This window comes from Hermetia illucens, chromosome 6 (assembly GCF_905115235.1).
Source record: "Hermetia illucens chromosome 6, iHerIll2.2.curated.20191125, whole genome shotgun sequence".
NCBI lineage: Eukaryota > Metazoa > Arthropoda > Insecta > Diptera > Stratiomyidae > Hermetia > Hermetia illucens.
The window spans coordinates 9,226,391-9,252,851 of NC_051854.1; the positions used below are offsets into that span (position 1 = coordinate 9,226,391).

The following is a 26,461-nucleotide window of genomic DNA, read 5'->3' on the forward strand; positions in this document are numbered from 1 at the left end:
GAAATTCGCGCACGGTTGTTGGCAGCCAACAGGGCCTGTTTTAGCTTACAAAAACTGTTTCGCTCGAAACGCTTCACCATAGGGTCAAAGCCAGCCCTCATGTATTCCTCGGAGACTTGAGTTCTTAGCAAGAAAAATTACTAACTTTTGACCACATTCGAGAGAAAAATCCTCCGAAGAATTTTGCACCCCCTACATGAGGATGGACGATTCCGTAGCCTTCATAACGATAAAATCTATGAGTGATGCTATGACTGTCTGGTTGTGGATAGAATCCGCCTCAACAGGTTGCGGTATGCGGGCTACTTAATCCGTATGGATGAGGATGATACAGCCCGGAAAGCCCATAAGGGCAATATCTATGGTAGAAAAAGAAGACGAGGCAGACCCTGCCTGAGATGGAGCGATGACGTAGGTCAGGACGCCAGATAGGTTTTAGGAATATCGAATTGGTGGACCTCGGCGCAAATCCGTGGTATCTGGAGTTCCTTACAAAGAAACGCCTAGACCGGATACCGGTTATTTTGCCATGGATGACGATGAGATTCTACAGGAGCTCCGCTTTCTATAATTTAAACCTAGTGGCCATTGAATGTTGTGCAGTGGGAATTCACGCTCTAATATCTCAAACGTTGATTAACGACTCCTGAGCTCGTTCATACGCTTTGTCAAACTCATCACCATTTCTTTCAAAGGACGTATATTTCGCACTATTTTGAAATTTTCTTTTCTTAGCTATTTGATCCAAACAACAAAATACGATTTCAACTGATTTATTCTTGACATAAAAATATATATAAAAACAATAAATAGATTTATTACGCTTAACTCTACAATGCTACCTCGAACTGCCAGGAAGTGGTAAAAAGCCAAAACCTGTGAAAGATAATATGAATCACGATTTCCTCTCAGAATTTAAAATAACACGAAAACTTACCTGTCGTGGCTCTAGCCACGGGTGTCTTCGTCGTCTTAGCTGCTGCGCCCTTCTTTCCTATCCATTTCTTTTTCGGCGATGCTCGCGCTTTCGCAGGACTTTTCTTTACTTTGAACCGACGCTTTTTCGCTGGTGATTTACTCGAACTCCAACCACGTCTCCTTTTGCCGCCACGACCCCGCTGACTGGTAGTTGATCCCGAAGCTTCGACTGAATATTTTTCCCAATTAACGCTATCATAATTGGTTACAGTAACGCTCGGTCGTGATGAACCTGGCATTATACGCGATGGTCCAGGTTGTTCGATTGCTTTAGCTTCCTCGTAGTCTTGTACAATACAGAGCTTTTCTGCCGCGTAGCTTAGAGTAATATTGAGTAACGATTCACCGTATTTCAGATAGTTAGCTTTCGTGACGTGTGGTATGGATTGCATTTCTTCGGGGGTGGCCGGTAAAAGTTCAGCCATTGCTTTGAGTGCTTCAATGTTCATGATGCTGCTCATTGTAATGTTCTTTTCGGTAGCAATATTTCGACATTTATCGAGAAGGTCATTGTAACATTTTTCAGTGAGTTCTTTGAGTTGTTTAGCTATTCCGGCATCGCTAATGCCTGTTGTAATAGTGGTGGGGGCAACGGTCTCCATTTCAATCGGGGCCTTAGTTGTTTTCAGGGCAAATTTAATTTGAGCATTATTCCTCATTAATTGGTCAATTTTAGGCCCCAAGCGAATATAAGCTTGCGGAATGTCTCTGGAGAAAATCAACTCCTCTTTAAGATATTCATCCACGACCAATTTGTGCATCAGGCGCTCAACATCAGTCCGGTTCCATGATTTCAGTATTCCATGGTATTGGGTTTTATCGTGGTGGTTCTCGACAATTTTCTTTATCATCGAACCTTTGTATACATCAACTGAAAGAAAAAAATAAACGGTCATGGCAGGGATCTTAGATATGTAGCTATGGAATAAAATAAAAGACAGGGTAAAGTGGCGAAATACAGGCCCAATAACATACCCATATGGAGCAATGTGAAACGATTTCGTCCAATGCATAATTCTCGGATTGAATTCGCTATTGTCTTGCAGTTCTCTGTAACGTCGACATGCTAAAAATCCAAGGATATTTAAATAGGATCCGACTATGATTGAAAAATGCAGTACCTTATACTGGTTCTGTTTGAGGCAATTATCGCAGGCTGTTTCCCGATTCGCTAAACACTGCTCCCTTGTGAAATGCTCGGCAAAGTATTCAAGTTGCAAGGCTCTTCGGCAGTCAGTGACGTTTTCACAATATCCAACCATTCTATGCAGATTCGTGTAATTGACTTGCTTCACTTCCAGGGACTGGGTATCAGCTATAAAATCCAGACTAATCAATATTTCTGAGCTCCCATATCGGGAAAACAATGCAAATTACCATCCATCATCTTCTTTAATCGAATCATATCTGAGTAATTATAATAGAGTATACAATACGCTATCTCTCCATCCCGTCCAGCTCGTCCTGATTCTTGATAGTACCCCTCCATTGACTTGGGCAACGAGAAATGAATCACATACCGTACATCAGGCTTATCGATACCCATACCAAAAGCAATTGTAGCACAAATGGCACGGAATTTATTTGTGACCCAATCCTTTTGAACGGACTCTCGTACACTATCCGATAGACCTGCGTGATAGCTTGCCGCTTTAATGCCATTTTGTTTTAGTTTCGCTGCGACTTTATCACAATCCTTTCGCGAAAGGCAATAAATAATACCGCTGGCTGTTTTGAATTTAGTTTTGATCAGGGTTTCGATATCCCCGAGAGTCGATTCGCCTTTTTTGGGTAAAACCATGTATTTTAAGTTGACCCGATTGAAACTGGATATGAACCATTTGCATCGAGTTATCTTCATTTGCTTCAGAACGTCGATACGTACACGTGGTGTTGCTGTCGCTGTGAGAAGCATCATTGGAACCTGGAAAGAAAGGTTAGTTTTGAAATGAAAACGGTATTTAGTTTGCAGGGGAAATGTTTTTCTTAAGAGATCAATTGCTATTTGAAATATATGAGATATGGTTGGGCTGTTATGTTCTACTTTTCGATGGGTCATAGTCTCAATAAGTCCCTATCGCTGGCGGCTCTGTTTCGTTTGTGCTTTTGGTCGTTTCCCATTGATCAATTTGTGATGGTTAACACCGTTCGCATTCAAGCGATATATGGTTGCCTGATTCATTTTTTAAAAGAGGGATTTTGAGGGAGGAATGTTTCTTCTTCTTCAGGCTTTTTCCCGTTTAGAAGCGGGGTCGGCTCGTCTTGATCGGCTGCGCCATTCTGCTCGATCAAAGACCTGATTTAGATGCAACGCTTTTGGCCGGCATTTTAGTCGCTTCCCATCGACTTCGATGTTCAGACCAATCGGAGCGAATTACTTTTCCATACCACGCGGCGCTAACGTAATGTGTAGCCCAAGATCTCGCGTCATGCCTCAGTCAGACTCCAGAGGAAAACGGATTCTAGAAACGGCGGCGCGAATCGGGCTCGTACTTTTAAAAAACGGATCCACGTCAACGTTTCGACGCAAAAGCTGTGAAGGAAGCATTCCTGACATCACTTTTGCATCGGAATCTCTGGAATCATCGGCAAGTGATCACCAGTACATCGCGTTCGAAGTGGTTGACGCTACTTGCCGGCGACCAACACGACGCTCCCCCTGCCTGTTGAATGTCGCGAGGGTAAACATCGGGAAGTTCGTCGAAGCTCTTGGAGCAGGCAGCGTTCGAGGGCCCTCCGGGGGGTGGTAATGTCGTAAATTCAGTGATGACCCTGATAGAGGCGGCGTGTGAGGCTTCCATGCCCCGGAGGAGCCCCAGGTGCGACAAGCCTTCTATGTACCGATGGACGGTAGAAATGACCGACCTACGGAGAGAGTGTCATAAGCTCCGCCATTTGGCACAACGTTTGCATGCCAACGAGGAGGCATTTGCCATAAAAGCACAGTATAGATCAGCAAAAAGGAGACTCCGCAGCGCTATAAATAAAAGCAAAGCTCGCGGCTGGTAAAAAATTGTTAACGAGATGAAAGAAGACCCGTAGGGACTTGGCTATAAGCTTGTCACCCGGAAAACCTGCGGAGGCCCTGCATACTAAGTGACGACAGGGGGGGCATTGTTCCCCAGACACCCTGTACTGGTTGATATAAATAGCGCGAAAAGCGTCGAGGATTGCCCCCTTTTAACAATGAGAGAGCTCGAGGAAGCGGTTTTCACTATGAAAAACGAGAAGGAGCCAGGCTCTGATGGCATCCGGCCGGAAGTTTACAAACTGCCGTTTCGCCAACGGCCAGAATTGGTATTCGAAGCGTTCAACGCTTGCTTGCAAGAGGGTATTTTTCCTTGTCATTGGAAAATGACCAGACTCGCGTTGATCACTAAGATTAAAGGAGACCCGGAGCTCCCGTCTGCATACCGACCACTATGTATGCTTGAAAAGCCCGGAAAAGTGCTCGAGAAGCTCATCAGGAGTAGACTCGCTGAAGCGATCCGCGCTGCCGGGGACTTATCCTCAAGGCAATTTGAGTTCAGAACAGGGAGATCCACTGCCGATGCTATTATGGAGGTGGTAGATGCGGTTCATCGAGCTGAAGCACAGAGCCGCCGGTCTCGACGAATAGTGCTCCTCATAACGCTTGATGTCGGAAATGTCTTCAATTCCGTAAGATGGACAGATATGCTAGGCATACTAGAAAATTCATTTCACGTGCCAAACTATCTCTTGCGGATATTGAGGGATTATCCGAAAGACCGCTCCCTACTCTATGAGACGCTAAAGGGCCAAAGGGGGATAGAAATCACGTCGGGAGTAGCACGGATGGATCACTGCTCACGGTTTCAGCCTTGCGCTGGAAAAAACTGAAGTAGTCGTCTTGACCAGAAAGAGAATCCCGACCCTGCGTACCATATCGATCGGCTAGTTGACTATAAAGTCAAAACCAGCGGTTAAATACCTTGGTCTAATGCTCGACTCGAAGATGAGCTTCTTCGAGCAACTCAAAGCAGCGGCGGACAGGGCTGCAGTTGGAGTCGCGGCCTTGAGTCGGTTAATGGCGAATGTTGGCGGCCATATATCTACTAGGAGATGTCTCCTTATGGGAGCAACGCAGTCGGTTCTGCTCTATGGCGCGGAGGTATGGGCTGATGCCCTTGACAAGGAGGTACATAGTAAACACCTTTGCTCAAATGCACAAAGGGCGAGAACTTAAGAGAGGTAGTTGCCCGTCAACGCACCCTAACCGAGTGGCAACTTTTTGGCAAAATGAGTCAAGAGGCAGATGGACTGCGCGGCTCATCGACAAATTAGACCCGTGGTTGAACCAAACGCACGGTGAGATTGATTACTTCCTTAATAATAATAATAATCGTTGGCGCAACAATCCATACTGGATCAGAGCCTTGAAGTGTGTTAGATCACTTCATTCAAGACCGTAACGGTACACTACAGTATACTGTAGGAGGCAATGTGGTCAGCATTGCGCTCGACCGAGATTATTACCCTGATTTGACTCAGGCACTCATTCACAGCTGAGTTGAATGGTATCCGGCATGGAGGTTTTTAGTCTTACGTGCACAGAATTTGGAAGGCACGATCTCGTGGTTGTGGGTTCTGCAAAGGAGTGGCGGACGACGCCGAACACACCTTTTTCTCTTGCGAGAGGTGGGACGGCTTTCGTCAGCAGCTTTATGAAGACCCAGGGGACCTCTGTCCAGACTACATTGTCAGAGAGATGCTGAAGAGTGCTGGCAGCTGGAATCGTATTGCGCATTATATTCGGGCTCTTCTTATTGCGAAGAAGATTGAACTCGACCGGGGAAGGGATCGGACGGTAAGGAGTTCCCTGAACTGACAACTCCCTTCCTCCCCTCCCCTCCCGTTAGTGAAAGGAATTCCCTGACTTGAAGGCCCACAAAGCCGGGAGAGCGGGAGGGTTAGCCCGAGGTAATGTGTCGAACGGTTCCAGGCTAGTTCTCTGATGACAGGGAGGTGTTTCGTTGGTAGTCCGACAGCGTGCTGTTGCGGGAGTCCAATACTCTGTGCGTAAACGCATTCACCTATCCTACTAAAAAAAATGCTATCATAGGCGGCTTTTAAGTCGAAAAAAAGATGGTGCAACGGATGGCCATATTCCAACAGTTTTTCCAGCGCTTTCCGCGAAGAGAACATCTCTTAGCTTTCCGAATTACCTCCCTCAATTTCATAATTTGAACCTTACAATCAATATCTAGCCTTTAAAATAATTATTTTCGCTCATTTTTGAAAAATACTTAACAATTGGCCGCTTTGCCTAAATTTAATCCATTTCCATTTGAACAATTCCAAATTTTATTTATTAATAATTTTCGTACAGTCCAGATAGTAATTCACCAGACAAATCGTTCGGTGATCCTCATAAACATGGATTGGATTGAATGCAGGCAAAGCGATTGGCATTTGTTGGCATGAATGGCCCATATAATGCAATTTGTTGATGAAATTCTCCCTTGACGGCGTCGATTTGGAATTTGCAGTCCAAATTGAGGTCGGGAAAAGTAAGAATTGGCGACATCGAGACCGAGTTTGGAGGTCGGCAGCTGATTAGCTGGCCGGAGCACGAGAGGTTTTAATCTTTGAAGGAAGAGGATCGATTTTGGGTTCAGCAAGTCAGGACACCATTTCTGTGGGTTGAAGTGTTTTTAACGCAAGTGCACAAGCAGGGAGCTCTGCAAGTGCCGTCTGGTTACCGCACTGTCTCTGAACCGACCGCGATGGTGATTGTGGTAGTGATTCCTCTTGCCTTTCTTGCTAAGGGGTCTAAGGCTATATAAAAGCGCAATGGAGGAGGTGAAAAGAATTCCCTGATTAGAAGGCTCCGCAAGGCGGGAGAGCTCCGGGGCTAGGCCGAAGTAATGTAACAAACGATTCCAGTCTAGCTCTCTGGCGATGCGGAGGCATTTAGTTCGTAGTTCGACGGCGTATTGTTGCGGGAGTGCAACCCTTTGAGCGTAAACGCATTCACCTTTTCTAGCCCAAAAAAGCTTATGATCCTGAAGATTTTGTAATTACTCAACAAACAATAATTTGCCCAAATTTCAGGAAGCAGTATCCTAAAGCTTCCCAATTTTTATCCTAATATCCATCATTGTTAAATAATTTTCAAGTTACTCACATCAGGAAATCGAACCCGCAACACACTTAACCGTTTATAATCTGGTCGAAAATCATGTCCCCACTCGGAAACACAATGAGCCTCATCAATAACGAATCTTGCAATAAAGCCTTTTTCATATAATCGATCGAAAGCGTCCTGTCAATAAATAAAAAATATATTTATTAAATTCTACATTAAAATGAATTTCGAAACTCACTTGTAATCTCGGTGAACTTGATATCTTCTCCGGTGTTAGATATAACAACTTAATTCGAGGTGGAGTGCACTCCAGATCAACGTAAATGCCTCGAGCCTCATCAGCCGTCGACTCGCCCGAAAAGGATTTAGCGTAAACCTGAAGTCAAAAATATTTTTTTCATATTCTTACAACTTAATTTGAATGTCTACTCACATCCAATGACTCCAACTTGTTTACTTGATCAAAAATTAACGATTTCAATGGACTTATTACAATTGTCACTCCTTCACAAAGTACCGCAGGTAATTGATAGCATAAAGACTTTCCACCTCCGGTTGGCATTAACACAAAGCAGTCATGCTTGAGTAGGGCAGCATTGATAACTTGTAGCTGATTGGGACGAAACTTTTTCAAACCGAAGTAGTAACTAAACGCGTCTCTCAGTCGATCCGAATGATCGAAATTGAAACCATCAAACTCCCCGGTGACTCCGTCATTTTGAACATTTCCATGGAACCTACCAGTTGGATTTTGATGGAAAACATCGGCAGGTTCGGGGCTCTTCTTTTTATCATCGCTTAAGGGTGGAATGTTTGCGATAATAGATTGGGTCTCTTTCTCGTTTTGATGAATATCCCAAGCAGTTGTGAATTTAGGTGTAATGTCTTCAGTGAAGTCTTCAATGCTGTATTTCTGCCAGCCATCTTCGTCAACTTCAATCATGGTTTCATTATGCTCGATGTATTGAGTCCCGCTGTTTGTTATGCTGTTCTCGTGGGCTCGATTGTTAGTGTTGTTTGCAGAAGGCATTTCATTCGATGAAAAACTAACTCTAGGCTGTACCGAATCTTGTGGTTTCGTAGTTTTCTTGCCCACCGTTTGTAGGACTTCGTAATTGTATGCGTTATACTCTGAACCTCGTCCAGTTTGTAACATTCTCTCTTCTTCGACGTTGTTCAGGATGTCATCTATATCACATTCGTCTTCATTTAATTTTTCAACTTCTGCGTCAATTTCCTCATCCGATTGAGATTTCTTATTGAATTTATTAAACAACGGAGACTTAACAACTGGTTGAAGTGCTTCCTTCGAGCTTTTTGGCGTTCGATTGATTGCTACTGTCTTCAAATCTTTCAAGGTGTTCGTATCGGTCCGTTTAAGAACATCTTTAACGCTATTTAGTTGACAGAAAAGGGATTTGTTCAATTTTGAAGTGGAACTCGACGGAGTTGATACTTCCTCGTCACTATCATATGGGTCGTAATTTCTTCCACCGTTTGCTGTGCTGGGAGTGGTTGGTTGGAGCTTCATCTGGGGCTTTGTCCTTACAAGCAACTGTGGAGAAGACGTTTCCCTTGAACCATCTAAAATTTTTGGATTATTAGACAAGCTAGCTATGTTTGATTTGTTCGTTCCCGGACTGGCAGTGGCTTCTGAAGCTGCACTTATCTCAGCCCATGATGGTCTGCTTGAAGACATTGTTCTAGCTGTCGACAGGTTTGTTGTAAAATTCGTAACCGTAGATGCATCCACCGGTCTTCTAAATTGTCCATTGCTGCCTGGCTCCGAATCATACGCTTCAAGATATTGTTGCTCAAGGTCCGCTTGTTGGTTCTTCTGCGCACGAATCTCATTCATGATCTCCTCCTCTTCGTCGTAGATGGAATCGTCAATTTGCGCCGCTAGCAATTGTTCTTTTTTCTCCTTTTCCAATTTTTTCAAAGCATTTTCAGATAGTTTCATTTTCGCTTTGAATTTCTGTCGGACTATCTTCAATTTCAAAAATGTGTTTGTTTTGAAACCTTCTATTGGTTTGAAATAGTCTGCAGGAATTTGATCAACGATCGAACAATACTTTTCGAGAAGTTCAATGTATGTTGATTTACAGAAAGCTAGATTTGCTTTTATGGCAATTTCGTTGTCCTGTGGAGATTGAAGTATCAGATAGAGGTGAGGTTAATATAAGAGTGCAAAAACTTGAAAACTTCTAAACTTACGCAAAAATTACGTAAACAATTGAGAGTAGAAGAGAAACGAGTTAGGAAATCTCCTCCAATACCAAAGCCGCCAAAAGAAAAAGCTCATGGGAGCTCACCAATTGAAAAAGATCAAGGAGTCAGTAAAAGGAGTAATCTGGCCAAGACTAACCGGGAACAGAACCCTGACCCAGAAGAACTACCTTTTATGCAGCTTGGGCCTTAAATAGTTGAGTTCATCAAGGACAAACGTAACGTGCAACAAGCCATTAAGAACATGATAAGAGCCGTCAGGGTGGTTTACAATAGGTCCCAGGAAGAAGAAAGAAAGCTTAAGGAAAAGCCGGACATCTCAACCCCAACAGTGTCACAGGCGACTCAAGTGACACCAAAGCACAAGGTCATCGACCGTCGATCAAGTAAAAGAGTGTGAGGCAAAGAGGGGGAAGCTTTGGGGAATCAACAGGCACCAAAAAGGAAAAAGGGGATCTTCACCGATCCAACAAACGAAACTAAAAGTTCAGAAATTAGGAATGACGGCTAGCGAAGTGAAACTGATGGAAAATAAGAATGGTGGTTGGACTAAGGTCGTGAACAAAAAAGAAACAAGAAAACAAAAGTGGCCGGAGGCAATTGCAATCTCCAGCAGAGGACAACTAACGTATGCGGAGATACAGAAAAATATGACCCCGACCCCGCAGAAATGTCAGCAAAATCCGAAGGACCCAGCGTAGGAAAAACTGAAGGCTTTCGTAACCAAATTATAAACTCACTTGGGGAGAATGTCGCGGTTCGTCCCCAAAAACCATAAGATCTGTATACAGTGCAAGGATCACGATGAGGTAACATCCAGAGATGAGATCTGCACTGCTTCGAAGCAACAATTCAAATTGGAGGAATTCAGTGAAGAATCTATCGTGAGCCTAAGAAAAGCTTATGGCGGTACTCGAACGGCCGCAATGCGACTGCCTGTGGAGTCAGCGCAAAAGTTATTGGCCGCGGGCAAGGTTCCAATTGGATGGGTTGTTTGCCGACTAAGGGAACAGATCTCTCTAAAGAGGTGCTTCAAATGCCTAATGTTTGGACACTTCGCGAAGGCATGCAATAGCGGCATCAATTGATCCAATCGATGTCAAAGGTGTGTGGGGAAAGGACATATTGCCAAGGAGTGCAATAAAGACCCCAAATGCAAGGAAAGGAGGGACGGGATAACAGGCATACTGCCGGAAGTGGTAAATGCCCGGAATTTAAGAAGACGTTAACTCCAATGAAAAAATGAGATTAATACAAATAAACCTCGATCATTGCAGGGTCGCACAAGATTTGCTTGCACAGACCACTTACGAATTCGCGATGGAGATTGCTGTCATTAGTGAATCGTACAGAAATCTTGACGGTGGTGAATGGGTCACAGATTCGACTGGTGGAGCGGCGATATGGGCGTGTGGTCGTCAAGTCATACAATGTAGCGTGGGTCAGGCGGCTAGTGGCTTTGTGTGGGCAAAAATAAGCGGTATATTCATTTACAGCTGCTACCCTCCAGCCTAACACTGCCTGAGTTTGAAGACCTTGTTCACGATGCAAGGGGCGAAGTCCAATGATGATAGCCGGCGACTTTAATGGGCCATCGAGTGTTTATTAGAAGCATTCACCCAGTTGGATGTAGTTCTGGCCAACGAAGGTGATGTAAAAATTTATCGGAAAGGGAGATCTGGTTCAATTGTAGATCTAACTTTTGTGAGCCTCTGATTTCACAAACAGCAACCACCAGGGTAATTAGTTTTGAACTAAGGACGGAGCCACAAGGCAGGAGACCCGCACCCTGGAAGCCGAAATTCAGAAGAACACCAGGATGCTTTGCAAAAGTGATGGCTGAGCAAACATTCATGGAGGTGTGGCTAGACCTGCCTAGCAAAGAAGGCTGTCCATGTTACACAGAGCATCTCTAAAGCATGTGACGTGTCGATGCCTAGGAGATGCTCATTCCCCACTAGAAGACCCAATTATTGGTGGAATAGTGAACTTGCCAGCCTTCGATCTATTTGCCACAGAGTCAGACGAACGGCCCGGAGGGCAATAGATAGGATCGCTCAAGGACAAAAGGAACATGCCCACAAGAACCTCAAGCTCGCCATCCAGCGGAGTAAGAGGGAATCAAGGAGCTTCGCTTGGAAGCGGACATAAATCCGTAGGGTAGGACTATTCACAAGCCGATCATCTTGTTGAAAATAATCCAGGGGTTATTTCCCCGGAAGATGGGGGTACTGACACCTTCCAGCACCCCCTGAATGTGACGCTGATTTCACCAGTCACCAGGGACGCGCTGCTGGAGATCTGCAGTCGAATAGACAACAGCAAAGCCTCGGGTCTGGACGGCATACCAAATAAAGCCCTCAAACTTGCCCTCAAATATAGACCGGATATGTTCGCGAAGCTGTTCGAAATGTGCCTGTCAGAGGGTATTTTTCCAGCACCATGGAAGCGGTAGGAGCTGGTGCTGCTGCCTAAGGCTGGCAAGAGAACGGCTCTTATAGACCCATATGTCTTCTAGACACTATGGGGAAAATGTTGGAGCGGGTTATTTATAATAGTCGTCGAGAGTCACAGGGCCTTTCAGATAGGCAGTATGGATTTCGTAAAGCCAGATCAACCATTGATGTCATCAAAATGGTTGCTGACTTGACCGAAAATGCAATTCACGGAAGGGGTTGTACCAGCAAATATTGTGTGGTAGTGACCCTGGATGTGAGGAATGCATTCAACTTGGCCAATTGGAAACTTAAACGAAAGTCTTTGGCGTTTTCACCTACCTCGCCGCTATTATCGATAGCTACTTGCAAGAGCGGACACTCTGGTATAATACCGATGATGGACACAAGGAGTACACTGTTTCCGCGGGTGTCCCATAGGTCTCTGTACTGCGAACGCTACTGTGGAACATCATGTATAATGATGTACTTAACCTTCCGGTTCCGGTGGAGGCCACGGTGGTGGGTTACGTCGACGATATAGCTCTGGTTGTGGTCGCAAAGCATCCCGAGGATGCTGAGTTGTACTCAAGCGATGCAATCAGTGTTGTTAAGGCTTGCTTAGAAAGTGCTGGACTGGCACTCGCGGAGGAAAAGACAGAAGCGGTCCTTATCACTAAGCGCCGCAAGAGAAATTACGCCTCGGGAATCGTCTCATCACTTCCAAGCCAAGCCAAGGTGAGTTCTACCATGCTGTATGCAGTCTTAGTTTAGGGAAAAGCGCTGTATGTTTTAGGCAATTCACATTAACTGAGTACGGTTTACAGGAAAATAGCTTTAAGGGTGTGTTCCGCCTGCAGGACCCTCTCAGATGATGTAGCGTTCGTCACCTCGGGAATAATGCCGATTGATATCCTGGCAACCGAAATGATGAACATTTATAACACTAGGTCCATCTCTCTTTTATCGCAGGTGAAAAAAACCGAAAAGGCGAGATCCATCAGCAGATGGCAACAGCGGTGGGACCAGTCAGAAAAGGGTCGTTGGACTTACAGGTTGATCCCTTCCATCGGAACCTAGAGGAAACTCTAGGTGAAGTGCTATCACCGGAAAATTTTATCCAGAGAATGGTAGCTTGGTACTGAGACGCGATCAATTCCATGATCGCAGTAATCCAGGATAAACTGCGAAAAGCAGAAGAAGCGAGGAAGGCGCGATTACGAACCCCGCGGGTGGACGGAAGAAGACCTAGCTAAAGTAAGCTAACTCCGCCCCGTGATGTAATACCTAAAGGTAATTCCACGATTAGTGAGTAAATGAAAAGTAATTAAGTGCAAATACTTACTTGGTTTTTGGAAGCGGACGCTGATGTCTTCATTAAATCGCAAAGATAATCTTCCATTTCATCGTCAAATATTATTGGTGGTGGCTCTTTGCGCTTCCCATTTTTCACAGTACATATTCCATTTTCTCTTTCATTGGGACCATTATTTCTCCTTACATCTGATTCTACGCCAGAAGAACTGGAACTTTCAAGACTTGATTGCAACTCTACAACTTTTTCGTCATTTTTACAATTGTCTACTTTCTTATTTTCGGATTTCAATTCGGTTTTATTCATTTCAAATTGAAAACTAGATTTATTTGATTGTTTGTCATTTGAGGAAAGAGATAAGTCGAGTTTCTTGTTTTTGCTTTCTTCAGGGGACGATGTGGTTTCTTTTTTGATCAAAATTTCATTGGCTGATGATTGTGAAAGTTTCAAAAGATTCTGATCTAATATATCCGTTGCCATTTTATATTTAGAATCTTCATCCACTTCCGGAAAGGATGAATTCAATTTCTTATTTTTGCCTTCTTCAGGAGACGATGATGTGTCTAAATTCTTGATAAAATTTTTATTAGGCGACGTTTGTGAAAGCTTCAAAAGATTTTCGTTTAATCTATCCATTGCCATTTTGTATTTAGAATCTTCCTTAATTTCCTTATCGATATTGGTCCAACTATATTTGCGAGGAGTAGTCGCGTCTTTCTCTTCTTTTTTCTTTGAAACACTTTCTTCAGACGACGATTTTTTTGGAACACTTTTTGCAGGATTTGTTTGGCTGGGACTTTTTGTACGAAATCCGATTCGTTTGAATGGAACTGATCGCTTTGGAGATATTTCTAATTCTTCATCACTCGATGTGTCTAGAACGACAGTATCAGTTGGCTGAAATTTAATTGTTGGATATGCATTAAAATTTGCCATTGTAGAGGGTCTCTTTCAGAAAAAGGCTAGGAACGAAACTTGAAGCTAAGCATTACTCAAATTCCAACCCAAAGTATATGGGTACAACGCAGCAGGGGTAAATAGCATCACGAATGGAGTCCTGGGATACCTGACGACCCCTTTGTAAAAAGCCTTGCGTGTCCATAGAAGTTATTAGGCTCGTGGATCACAAATTATTCAGATTCGTGGGAACGCAGGCAAACGAAGATAAAACGATAACGATAAAACAGGACGATTACATTGACAAGAGACATAATGAAATGGGCATGAGAGCAGGACCGAATCTAACTCTACCGAGTGCAATGCAGCATCTATAGACTCACGCCTAGCTCAGGGAGAAAAAACGGCAGCAAAAGCTTACTGAACAAGACAATGGTAACACAAACTCTGAAAAAAAAAACACAAGCAAAGTGAGGAGTTACCGAGAATAGAGAACAAAAAATGGAGCTAGAGGCCAACTGTTGCAGCGAACGATGAGAAACAGACAGCGGAATTATGTGATAAATGGATGGAGTGTTTTGTGTAGGATTGGGTTATGTGGTACCATACTGCAATCCTTCGGTCTATCGCTAATCCTACCATGGTTCATTTATGTGAAAAGTCTCGTCTAAGTCGCCAGGCTAAGAAGACACATTTCAACTGAAGTTTATATGGTGCAAACATCGTCATTTTTTCACCACGAAGTCCAAAGATGGCAATCGCAACAGCGTCTCCTAAGCAAGGGTGGGTGTGCTCTTCATGATACCACTAACTATCTGAATAGACGACGGTTAGCTATGAAGTCTTGCTAAAGAAAACAGAAAGGAACGCGCTAAAGATACATATTGAGGATCTGCAAATAGACTATGTTATGACTCAAATAATATCACGACTGCTTAGTCGTTCTGATTGCCGCTTACGATACTTGTATCGTAAACTGCGTATCAAAAAACTTTTAGCCCATGGGCTTGCTCAATTACTTTGGTGAAACACCAACTCAAGCTACTTCTTCTTCAGCCTTTGTCCCGTTCACAAGCGGGATCGGCTCATTGTGATCGATTGCGTCATTTTGTTTTATAAAAAACCTGATCTAGATGCAATTGCGAAGCTTTCAAATTCTCATCCAGCGTATCAAGAAACCGTACTTATGGAGATATTAATGTTAAAATAGAAGATACAAGTTGGTTCTCTTTTAAAAGAGGGAGGAAAATCTATCCAGGCGATTGCTAAAGGATAGTCAAAGGGAAGACCGCCTAATTTGGCGAAAATCTCAAGAGGCTTGAACTGCAACCTTCCAGAGTATCTTGCAAGACGTGAGAGACAGTGGCGTTGAGATATCCGTTCATACACTACGTGGGCGTTTTTATAAAAATGGGTTGAAACGCAGGAGCCCAGCTAAAAAGCTGAAGTTAACAAAAGCGCTGCGGCAATGGCGATTTTTGTAGGCCCGCTTGTACGGAGATTACAATTCGAGCTATTGGAGAAAGTTAAATTGATTAAAAATAGTTTTTTCTCGGAATTCGTTACCAGGTTTGTGGATCTTTAGTAGACCCTTTGATCTTGGCAGTATGGGGTTGGGAATCCGAAGTTTGGCTGGATTCTCTACAATGTAGCGAGTAATACGGGGAATTATAACAGCCACAAACTTGCCTATACAAAATATCGCCAAGTGGCTGTTGAAAAGGTTTAAGGAACTAGGGGGCTACTCGCTGGAAAAGCCATCAGGAATAGAGATGACCTCATCAGGAAACTAAAAGATGTGAAATTTTCGAAACAAGGTGAACGACTAGTGTGGAGTGCTTGTTTCCAAGCATCCCAGTGAAGGAGGCGCTTCTGTATCTGCAGGAGTGGCTACTGAGTAAAAATTCCACATCCTTGGCGTAGGAAAGAGGGACAGGGATACCGGAGGGCGAACTCCTATTTCTTGATTTAAGGCTCATTAGAGAGGAAAAGGGGATCTTTTTTTCATACCTGCAGGAAGCCTACACACTCAGCGAACGATACCAGATAATTCGAACCACTCCCATTCACATAAAATGGCCCCTGTCCATGCCATGATCCAACGATTGTTCACCATGCCCCTCAGTGCTGAAAGATTTAAGAAAGAAAAGGGAAAAGGCGAAACGGCAAGAAATTAGGACAATGACATCCCTCGTTAATAACTAGGAAGGGAAGAGAAGAGTAGGAGTCACACATTCTAACGCTTTGTTGAAACTTATAAAAACGATGAAAGCGCTTAACATCGACATGGTACCATCGAGTAGGGTTCCCCTAAGGACCTCTTATGTGGTGTCATGCAACAATTCGAGAGCTGCCACTGGCACCACGTCCGTTGTTGATGTCTGTATCTGCCTTCCAACAACTTCCAAGCACTAAACGCTCCGTCTCACCTTCCAAGATATGTAGCTCATAGACTTACTGCCATTGGTTACCCTTGAGAGTACCATAAGTTGGCTCTGCCCTGGAAAAAATTGTTTCTCGACTCTTTTTACAAATTTTTGCATTTGCGTACAAGTTTTTACAAAAGAACTAGTGACAGTTGCGCCTCAGGCACAAGCAGTGGAAAAAGTTTCTTCCCAATTGCTCCGGTTCGTCACCAGCTGTGTGTGTGGTGGGGGAGAAGCTATAGAACATCAGCACCGAAGATCTGATGCCTGATGCGTCCATAGGCGATACATTCACATAGGAAATGCTCCGTGAATTCCGTTTCCTCATTGCAGGAGGGACAAGTATCTTGAATAATTTCTATTCTGAACATATACAACTATTGGATCATGGCCTGTCAGAATGCCCACAATACTCCTGCAAGTCCTCCTGCTTTTCAACAGGATAAACTTTGCGATACGCATGTTTGGTTTTGACAGGAAAAGTTTGGTGTGTCGAGCAGCATTTAGGCTCTGCCATCTGTCATTGTGGGTAGTTTGTTCCCAGTTTTTGAAGACAGACTTAGCCAATGCTACTGATACTTCAATTGTTGGTTCAGGTCCCGCAATGGGGGAGATTGACCCCTGTTGAGGGCTTTCCATGCTGGTTAGCATATTGGACTTCATTAAGTGGGTGCGACCTAAGTGCGTCCCACGAATATGACAATCAACCAGTCTCTCCAAACCTTTCAGCAAGAATGACGATAAGCTGATCTGTCTGAAGGTCATTGGATTAGAATAGGCATCTTTCCCAGGCTTCGGTATGAAGACTACCTTAACCTTCTGCCAAGAGGCAGGCACATAGCCCAATGCGAGACTTGTTAGAAAAATATTTCTTAGCATGCTCCATGCCATCCTTTAGCATTGCTGGATAGATGCCATCCACCCCAGGTGCTTTGAAATGTTCAAAAGACAATATGGCAGCTCTCACCTTGCATAGGTAACAACCGCTTTCGCAGTATTCCAGTTCACCTTGCAGCACTTGCGTGTTAAAGGGGTTGCAAGAACCGTTAACTCTCCCTCTGCCACTTCTCTTATGCGTTCTCCCGGATGATATACTTCCAGGCGGGTCTGTACTGATTCCATTCTGGAGCTCGTGGAAGTACCATCGGGTTTTCTATGGGAGTCTAACTTGACCGACTCATCCCTTTTAAGGACTCTGCACAGTCTCTCTTTCGCCTTCCAGTTCCTCACAGTAGGCTCTAACGGAGTCTCGTTTCGAACACCTAACGAGCCTCTTATAGTCACCCTGTGAGTTCCGGAAGTTGAACCAGTCTTCGTTCTTACTGCTTTTGCAAGCACGGTTCAGAAGTCGCCTGGTAGATTTCCTAAGTTTTTGCAGTTCGCGGTTCCACCAAGGAACCGTTTTACCGTTTTAATCTCGGGAAATAAGAAAAACTTCTTCATAGCACTCTAAAAGTGTTTCCGATCCATCTTCTAGCCCCAAAGGAGTCCATAGTCGCCTAGGGAGCTGTACTTTATTGCCAAGAAGTTCATTGAACTTTGTCCAATCGATTTTCCTAGAATTCCACCTTTGTATTGCAGACTGTTCGTTCGCAGTAGTCTTCGTGTAGCACCCGCCAGTGTGTAATCAACTCTGCCACTTTTGAGGTACACGTATACAGTCATAAGACCAACCTAAGTGATGAAATCAGATAGCTTCTCTCCTCTTGGATTGCATTTGCTACTGCCCCAACAACTATGCTGAGCATTTGCATCGCAACCTATTAAGAATTCGAAACTACTTGATTCTGCGTACGCTACCAGATTCCTTTGTTCTTACGTCGGTGGAGGATACAAAAAATTATCATCATAAGCGGAGGCAACTATGATTTTTTCCTCTCGCCAATTATCTGATATTATATGATAACCGTAACTAAGTCCTGGGAACAGAACTGTCTCAGCCAGCCTCTAACCCTCTTGACATCAGGACACAAGCTCTCGGTCTTATGGATCTTTCATCGTAGAAGATCCTGACCCCCTTTACTGATCCAATGCCACAGATTCTATTAAATCGAACCCATGGCTCTTGTACCAGCAAAATGTAGGGGCAGTCCTGCGGTAATGTCAGCCGGACTCAGGACTTCCTCAATGACCAAAAAATAAATTCTGCTGGGATCAGTTTAGGCCTGAATCAAGTGGTTTCGTTCTTGATATATGTAACTCAGAATCTCATATTTGCGAATCAGGCAAAAAGAAAGCACCAACATTTGGCTACGGATCACATCGCTACCAGACCAGAGATGAGACAGTGTCTAACGAATTTCTGTGTTTCTCGCACAAACGAGTAGTTCATGAACTGCAAATATGGGAAATCCTTTCTCCTATGAAATTCTTCTTTCTATAAAGTAGTTTCTCGAGAGCTGCTGCATACATTGCGTCTTTCTCAGAAAAAAATTAAAGTGAATAAGCATCTTCGAAACAGGTTCCATTTTTTATTCGTATATTTTTTCTCACCTTCTTAATCGTAGACGGAGGTTTTTTCGAAATGGCACTAGGAGAGGTGTAAGTAGTATCCGCATCTAAAACAAAAAAAAAAATTAAAATTAGAATTTAAAATTTTCAATTCACATTCAATAAACTAAGTAAGTAAACTGGCGAATCCTAACTTCTTAGAAGCTTTTATCATTCAAATGGGACGTAGGAAACGGTCAACGAAGCAACGAATGAAATACTTCGAACTTCGAATTTCCAATTACGATAAAACCGGGTTTTTTAATTACACATTTATTTAAAATTGGTGCAAAGGGTGTAGCGTGTTGCGTTCGCCTATTGTATCGTTTCGAAGCCAGCAGTAATGGCAATAGCAGAAGTTATTATGATCGCTCTCCATTTTGCAGAGCGGAGGTCTATATACCCCAGAAAAGGTGGTGAAAATAAGGGAGCAGTTGCTTGTGAAGAGAGAACCCGCAGTGCATGGCAGCAATAATGGGAAAATGAGTCGAGGGATCTGGGTTTATAAGGTAGGAGATAGCCTCTGCCATCTGGCATTATAAGAAGCTTGTTCCCAGTTTTTGATAGCAGAATTCGCCAATGCTACAAACATTCCAAATGCTGGTTCCCGCCCCGGCCCGGCGAAAATTGAACCTTCTTTTGCAAAGGTATTCGATATTTCACTTCCCTCTACACCACAATGACCGGGTACCCAGAGTAGTTCCACCAGTATTGAATCCAGAAATAGAGTTCAATCGGTTTCTCTATTCTTGAACGATTTTTGAAGTGATCGAAAGTCTGCTGAACGACCTAAATGCAACTTGACTATCCCTGCAGACTGCAATGCGCCTGCCTTTAAAGCATTTGTCAATTACCCAGGTTGCCGCCTTTAGGATCGCATACACTTCAACCTGGAAAACTGTTACATATTGTCACAAGGGAAAAGCCCAGTCCTCTTTTTTATTTATAAAGTAGACTTCTGCTCCAGAACTCTGTTCTGTTTTTAAGCCATCGATGGAGAAAACCTCAGTACACATGTATCCCAACATGCATTCTTCTGGTTTGTCCCAGTTTGAGGATAACTTCTTATCTTCTACCAAACAGATGTATGAGGATCCGAGCAGCAGAAAGCATTACGAAAACTAGATTCAGTTCTCCCAATACTCTATACCTTCACGTCCGTCACTTTTTCACAGATCTAATCTATTTAGTCTATGAGCTGCTCTCATTGTAGTGCTCTGGATAAATAAATCCAATGGCTCCAAATTGAGAAATACATTCACAGCTGCGTCGGATGTCGTGCTCATGGCGCCGGTAATGCCGGGACACACAGTTCTTTGTAGTGCGGCTAGTTTATGATGAAAACTCTTTTATTTGACCGTAACCCACCATACTACGGATGCATAAGCGAACATCAGCCTAATGCTAGCAATATATTACTATCTGAGGACTAAGTCCCCATGTCAAGCAAAGGTTCTCACATACGCTGTAAAAGCCCGTTTCATCTTTACCTCTACATATTTATTTCAAAGAAGCTTCTTATCTAGAGTGATTCTCAGATATTTCAATTTTTCGGAGAGTTGAAGTCTCTTATCTCTGGAACTCAATGGCCATTCAGTTTCCTCCTTTTTCTAAATAATACCATGCCATGCCTGAGGCACCAACTGTCAATCAAATCAACAGCGCGTTGTATATTTCTATACACTGATCTGAAATCCCGGTGTGTATTGACAAATTTTGCAGTTTGCATAGTAGTGAGTCGATCAACATACTCAACAGAAGTGGCGATAACACACCTTCTCGGGGCAACCTCTCTGCTTCTTTTACCAGGTGGGGATCAACACCACATTCAAAATACAACAATCTCTGCGTTAACATAGCATAGATCCACTCAAAGTTTCGTTAACACTATGCTCTCTAGTGACATGACAAAGTTTATAGAAAGGCGCACAGTCATAGGCCCCTTCAATGCCTACCACCTCATCGCATACTAGCCTTTCAGAGTTGCGTCCTCTGTCTTTGAAGCCAAAAAGTGAGGAGTAGACTCATACACACTGATGGTAAGCATGTTGGCGCGCTTATCGTTTTAAAGGCTCTGTACAGCCTTGAAGACTCTTTTTCGCCTTTCAGTACCTCACAATATGTTCTAAAGTATTCTAGCTGTGAGTTCCGGAAGTTTGGCCAGTCTTCATTCTTATTGTTTTTACAAGCACGAATCATAAGGCGTTGATTTCCTGAAATTTTGCAGTTCTCGATTCCAACCAACCGTTTTACTGCTTTTGCTTCAGAAAATAGGACAAGCATTCTAAAAGTAGACGAATCAGAGTTCCCAATTAGTTCGGGGCAATTTAATTCAGCATTCACTAAGAAATTCCTTAGTTCTTGCATCGGCGGAGGACACTATGACATTTCTCTTCTTGCCATTAATATGGTATTGTGAAATGAACGCAACTACATCTTGAGAACAGAATATGTCCCAGCATAGTCGCTTCTAACGATTTTGACATCAGGACGCAGGTTCTCCGCCTCGAGGATATCTCATCGAAAAAGATGCTGGGACCCTTTACTGATCCAGTACCACACACTTTATTAAATCCATGACTCTTGTACCAGAAAAATAAAGGCAGTCCTGCGACTTTGCCAGCCTAGGTGTCAGTAGAAAGACAGAGGCTTTGGCATGTTGAAAATTAATTTATGTTTGTAGACCGCCTGTGACTGAAGAATCTGCTGCGTCCAGAGCGGACCTCACCGGGGTAATCGCCGAAAGTTCAGCTTTCTGGTACTTTATTCTCTGGATATTGCCACACTTGGTGGTGGTACTCCTAAGAAGCTTCGCTTTCTTTCGCAGTATTTTCCGCTGTCGTCGGGTAGAAGCCTTCTCAAGTGAACGGTGTCCGAGCTGCATGAGGCTATTCCCACATACCGGTACTGGACCTGTTGCGTTTATATAACCAGCTTCCCTTTCTTCCACTTTTAATGGTAGAAGCGACTGAGAAAGTTCTGACAAGCAACATTTAGCCTGTAGCCTCTTCTCCTTTGCGGGTGGTTTCCCTCCGCTGAGGCTTCCTCTCGCGTTTTCTGGGAAAATTAGGCAACAGCGCAATCAGAACTATCTTCTAGATAACGTTCTTCTTTTAATTTAGTCTAGGAGCAGTGACAGTACGGGGTAAAACTCAGATGAGACGAGCGCTACCGGTACGAATATAAAAGCTAGCGAAATACATAAAAGTACTGCCGCATTTTGGGAAAGAGATCCCAAGGTGCACAGTGACGGTAAATAAAAATGTTAATGTCTCGCGATAACTACCGTGGCCATACGGGTGCCGCCGTTTTGACGTAACAGCCCGGCAGCATGGTTTCTCCAACTCGAGGCCCAAATCACTTTGCCGCGAGCTGAACGAGGAAACCGTTGGGCTTGTCTCCGACATCCTTGAGGATTGCTCTTATAGTCGGTTGAAAGAGTAGCTTGTAAAACGCTATCAGTAAGTAAATTTAATCGATTACTGATAGATCTAACGCTGGGTGAAGCAGTTGGGTAGTGACAAAATTGGCACTGAGCTGCTGCAGAGGCTTCCGGACAGCAAACAGGCCATCCTGACGTGTGCGGATTCGGGGTCTCTGTATACGCTAGCCGTCATCGCGGACAAAATCCATGAGCTCCATGTGCGACCCATGGTCGGTGAGGTATTCCGTGACAACTTAGGTCAGGTGGCTCAGCTGCAGCAGATGGTGGCAGCATTAACAGCCACTGTCTCTGAGTTGGCAAAGGCAGTCGGTGCTTCGCGAGTAGGACTAGATCAAGGTCTAGATCCGCCTCCTGAAATGGGTGATCGGTTAACAGGATATCGGGACGTTCGGCAAGTACCGTGGCATGCTGGTACCATCATAGATTTGCTGAAAAGACTAAAAAATGTACCAGCCTCTGGAATTTCTCACCAAACAAAACAGATTAACCGTGACTTCTGGCGACTGCTACCTACCGCACGTATGGCTACAGACAGGTAGACTTGAGTTTAGGACTTCGAGAAGTGCTTTTTTGGCGTATAACCATCTTAGGCGCGGATTCCCTGTGCCACTATGGATTGCTAGTGTGTATACATAATAAGTCCCTGATTGATCTCACAACTTCCCTTAGGTCATCAGGAAAAATCTCATCCTGCTCACCCAGCCCTCTTTCCATCGTTTTTGAAGGCATCGCCGACGCAAGTATTCGCGCAGAAATACCGCAACATCACTACCGAGCGTAGCCTCTCTGAGCCCGTTAAGCATTCAGCACCCCATTCAACACTACTGGCTCCCCATTTTTCTGCAAGGTACGTCCAGGACCACCTCAGAAGCTCGCAGTTCCGTGGAAAGAGTTCGAAAAACTTCTTAAGCAGAGCATTTGCAGAGCTTCAGAGAGTTGTTGGTCTTCGCCACTTCACTTGGTCCCTAAATTCAATGGCGAATGGAGACCTTGTGGCAACTACATACGTCTAAATGCTGAGCCGATTCCAGACCCTTACCTCATCCCACTCATCCATGATTTTGAACACTCTACCGTAAACTGCGGTATTTTCTCGACCTTGGACTTAGTCAAGGCGTACCATCAGATCCCTGTAGTTCCCGAAGACATTTCGAAAACGGCAATAGGCACACCTTTCAGACTTTTCGAATTCACTAGAGTGACTTTTCGACTGTGCAACGCGTCGCAAACCTTTCAGAGATTCATCCACTTTGTGCTGTGAAATTTAAACTTCTGTTTCGTATATTTACATGATGTTCTGGCCGCGTCTTCTTCTGAGTTTGAGCACCTCGAGGGCATTTTTCAACGTCTCCTTGAGGACGGTCTAATTCTTAACGTTGAGAAATGCAAATTTTTACAACCGCAGGTGCAATTCCTCGGCCACCTGATTACTCCTGAAGGCATCCAAACGGACCCAGTCAAGATGCAAGCGATTTCGAGTTTCGCTTCCAAAAACTGTTAAGGATCTCAGAAGGTTCTTGGGCATGTTAAACTTCAATCGTTGCTTCTTGCCCAATGCCGCCCACCATCAATCGATCTTTAACGTCTCCTCGCCTGGGCCGGACCAAAACCTCTAGCCTGATTGATTGTGTAGTTCCCAGAGGCTGTCCAGGTTTTTGATATCACCAAGCAACAGCTGGTGGATACACTTCTAGCATTCCCTCAATAAGATGAACCTCTGGCCGTATTCGTCGACGCCTCAGACATTACCGTAGGTACTACTCTTCGTTAAAAAGTGAATCACATCTGGCAGCTCCTTTCCAAACAGCTCAACCCCGCTCAACGGAACTACAGCACGTATGAGCGTGAGTTATTAACCGTGTACCTCGCAATTAAATACTTCTGGTATTCCCTCGAAGGCAGGCCGTTCCATTGTTCACGGACAATAAGCCACTCACTTTTACTTTAAAAAAAAGCCCGACAAAGGGTCCCCTCGGAAGCTTTGGGACTTGAGTTTTACCACCCAGTTCACTTCCGACATTCAACACGTGTCTGGAAAAGATAACGTCGTTGTTGGCGCTTTGTCACATGTTGCAGAGATCAAAATCCCCGCCACCATCGATTTTCCAGCAATCGCAGTTCGCAGTTCTCCAGAACTTGAGAACCAACTCCAAATTCACTTTTAGGGAGTTTCATATCTTCGGCTCAACATCCAGTATATACTGCAAGACCTCAGACAAGGGACGAAGGCCATATATTCCGGCCAATTTCCGAAAGGAAGTATTTCACGACGTTCACGATCTGTGTTCGTTGCATGCCAGAATGGCAAAACTACAAAGCATTTGAGGAAAGAAATAGGGAGTATTCCCTCGGTCCACCAAGCGTTTCCACACAATCTACCTCGACATCATTGGCCCTTTACGAGACTCGCAGGGTTTCAGGCATTGCCTCACAATCATCATAGGTTCACACGTTACCTCTGAAAGACTTGTGCAGAGGTCCACTGTCGAGAATGGATTCCCCGCTTTGGTGTACTAGCAATTTTAATCACCGACCAGGCAATGCAATTTGGTTCCCCTCTTTTCTCAGACTTGGGCAAACTCCTCAGCATTAAACGCCACCGGACAACTGCGTACCACCCGCAGGCCAATGGAATGCTCGAAAGGTGGCACAGGACATTGAAGGCTGCTAGAATGGCCCAAGACGACCCTTCTTCATCGCAGGCCCTGTTACTTGTTCTACTTGGCCTCCGGAAAGCTAATCGAGACGAATTTTTTATATCATTATAACCTCAACGTCGAGGGCACGGTCAAACGGGTCTTCTTGGTTCGACTAAACCCCTTCGTCAAGCAGGAAAACGCGATCAAGGCGAGAAGCCCGCTACGCGTCCGTTTTGACTTGTGACAGCCGAATTGAGGGAGCCGTGCGTCTAGTTCCTCGCTGAAACGCCTCTTTGGTTTCAGCTGGGGATGGATTGCTGTGGCAAAACGAACAACTTGCGTGTCGGACGCACGGTTGAGCAAGCTTAGCGCACACTGAGAATGGTGAGCCATAAGTAAATAGATGGAGGACTGAGCATGGGTCTTCCCTAGTCCTGGTTAAAATCTGAAGTCGTTGTACTGACCAAGGAGAGGGTTCCCACAGTTCTCCCTATTCAGTTTGATGAAACCATGGTTTTGTCGAAGCCGCAGACAACGCTGCGGCCAGAATATTTGCGATTTGCCGGCTGATATCCAACGTCGGAGGCCCCTTATCCAACAGCCGCCGCTTGCTGATTAGCGCGGTTCAGTTCGTCGTCCTCTACGGTTCCGAAATATGGGCTGAATCCCTCAATAAGTGCCTAAGGCAAGTACAAAGACGAGAGGCTCGACGAGTTGCGTCCGCTTATCATGCTATCTCGGAGCCAGCTGTAATGGTGATAGCTGGAGTTATTACGATCGCTCTCCACGCTACCGAACGGAGCCTTGTATAGCTCAGGAAAAGCGAAGGAAATAAGGAAGCTGTCGCTAATGAATAGAGACCCCGTACAGAATCGAGAGATTGGTAGACAGCGCATCTCATAAGAGATGTACGCCCGTGGTTCAATCGAAAGCACCGTCCAGTACAGGTCCTACGATTAAGAACGGAACCACTGGGGAACAGTGCAAACTTCTTGCAAAGTTCAAGGACGTGTTTCACCCGATTCCCTCAAACCGAAGACCATCCTGGTTTGTTCCGCTTAAATGTCCATAGAGAAATAATTCTGCAATGTTATCAAGAAAGTAAAGCCTTTTGGTTAGAGGTAAGTTACCTTTTGGGTATTTCGATCCATTTCGATCGGGATTCGAATCCGAGCGCGGCTTCGTCCGGTTGAAAAAGCTTTTCAACGATTGTTGCTTGCTCATGACGCTGTTTTCTTTTGTAACACATCAAACTTGACGCACTTAAGTAACAAAATATCTAAATCAGACTGCGATAAACGCCGGGAATATAAACAAATCTCACTAACCCGCCAAATGTGTACAAAAATCATTTCAAAACTGTCATCCCGACAGCTGGTCCGCGTCCCTTTGGCAGCTGACCAGAGATAGATTCCTTCGAAGTCAGTTAGGAGCGCAAGTGCTTGGTGGTCCGTAATTCGCCGTTCGCCCGACCCTATGCATCGGGCACCCCCTGCGT

At 44.4% G+C, this 26,461-nt stretch overlaps 1 protein-coding gene across 1 annotated transcript; it reads right to left on the reverse strand.

The window, feature by feature from the left end:
- Positions 1-757: 757 nt before the first annotated feature.
- On the reverse strand, positions 758-26,338 carry LOC119660150 (Bloom syndrome protein homolog). The gene is made up of 11 exons (XM_038068550.1): positions 26,094-26,338; positions 18,883-18,947; positions 13,097-13,963; positions 7,521-9,230; positions 7,326-7,463; positions 7,127-7,264; positions 2,356-2,902; positions 2,100-2,293; positions 1,954-2,044; positions 938-1,849; positions 758-876 (listed from the first exon to the last, which is right to left on the reverse strand). The coding sequence occupies exons 1-11, from the start codon at positions 26,185-26,187 to the stop codon at positions 839-841; spliced, it is 4,794 nt and encodes a 1,597-aa protein (XP_037924478.1). The 5' UTR covers positions 26,188-26,338; the 3' UTR covers positions 758-838.
- Between the last annotated feature and the right edge of the window lie 123 nt (positions 26,339-26,461).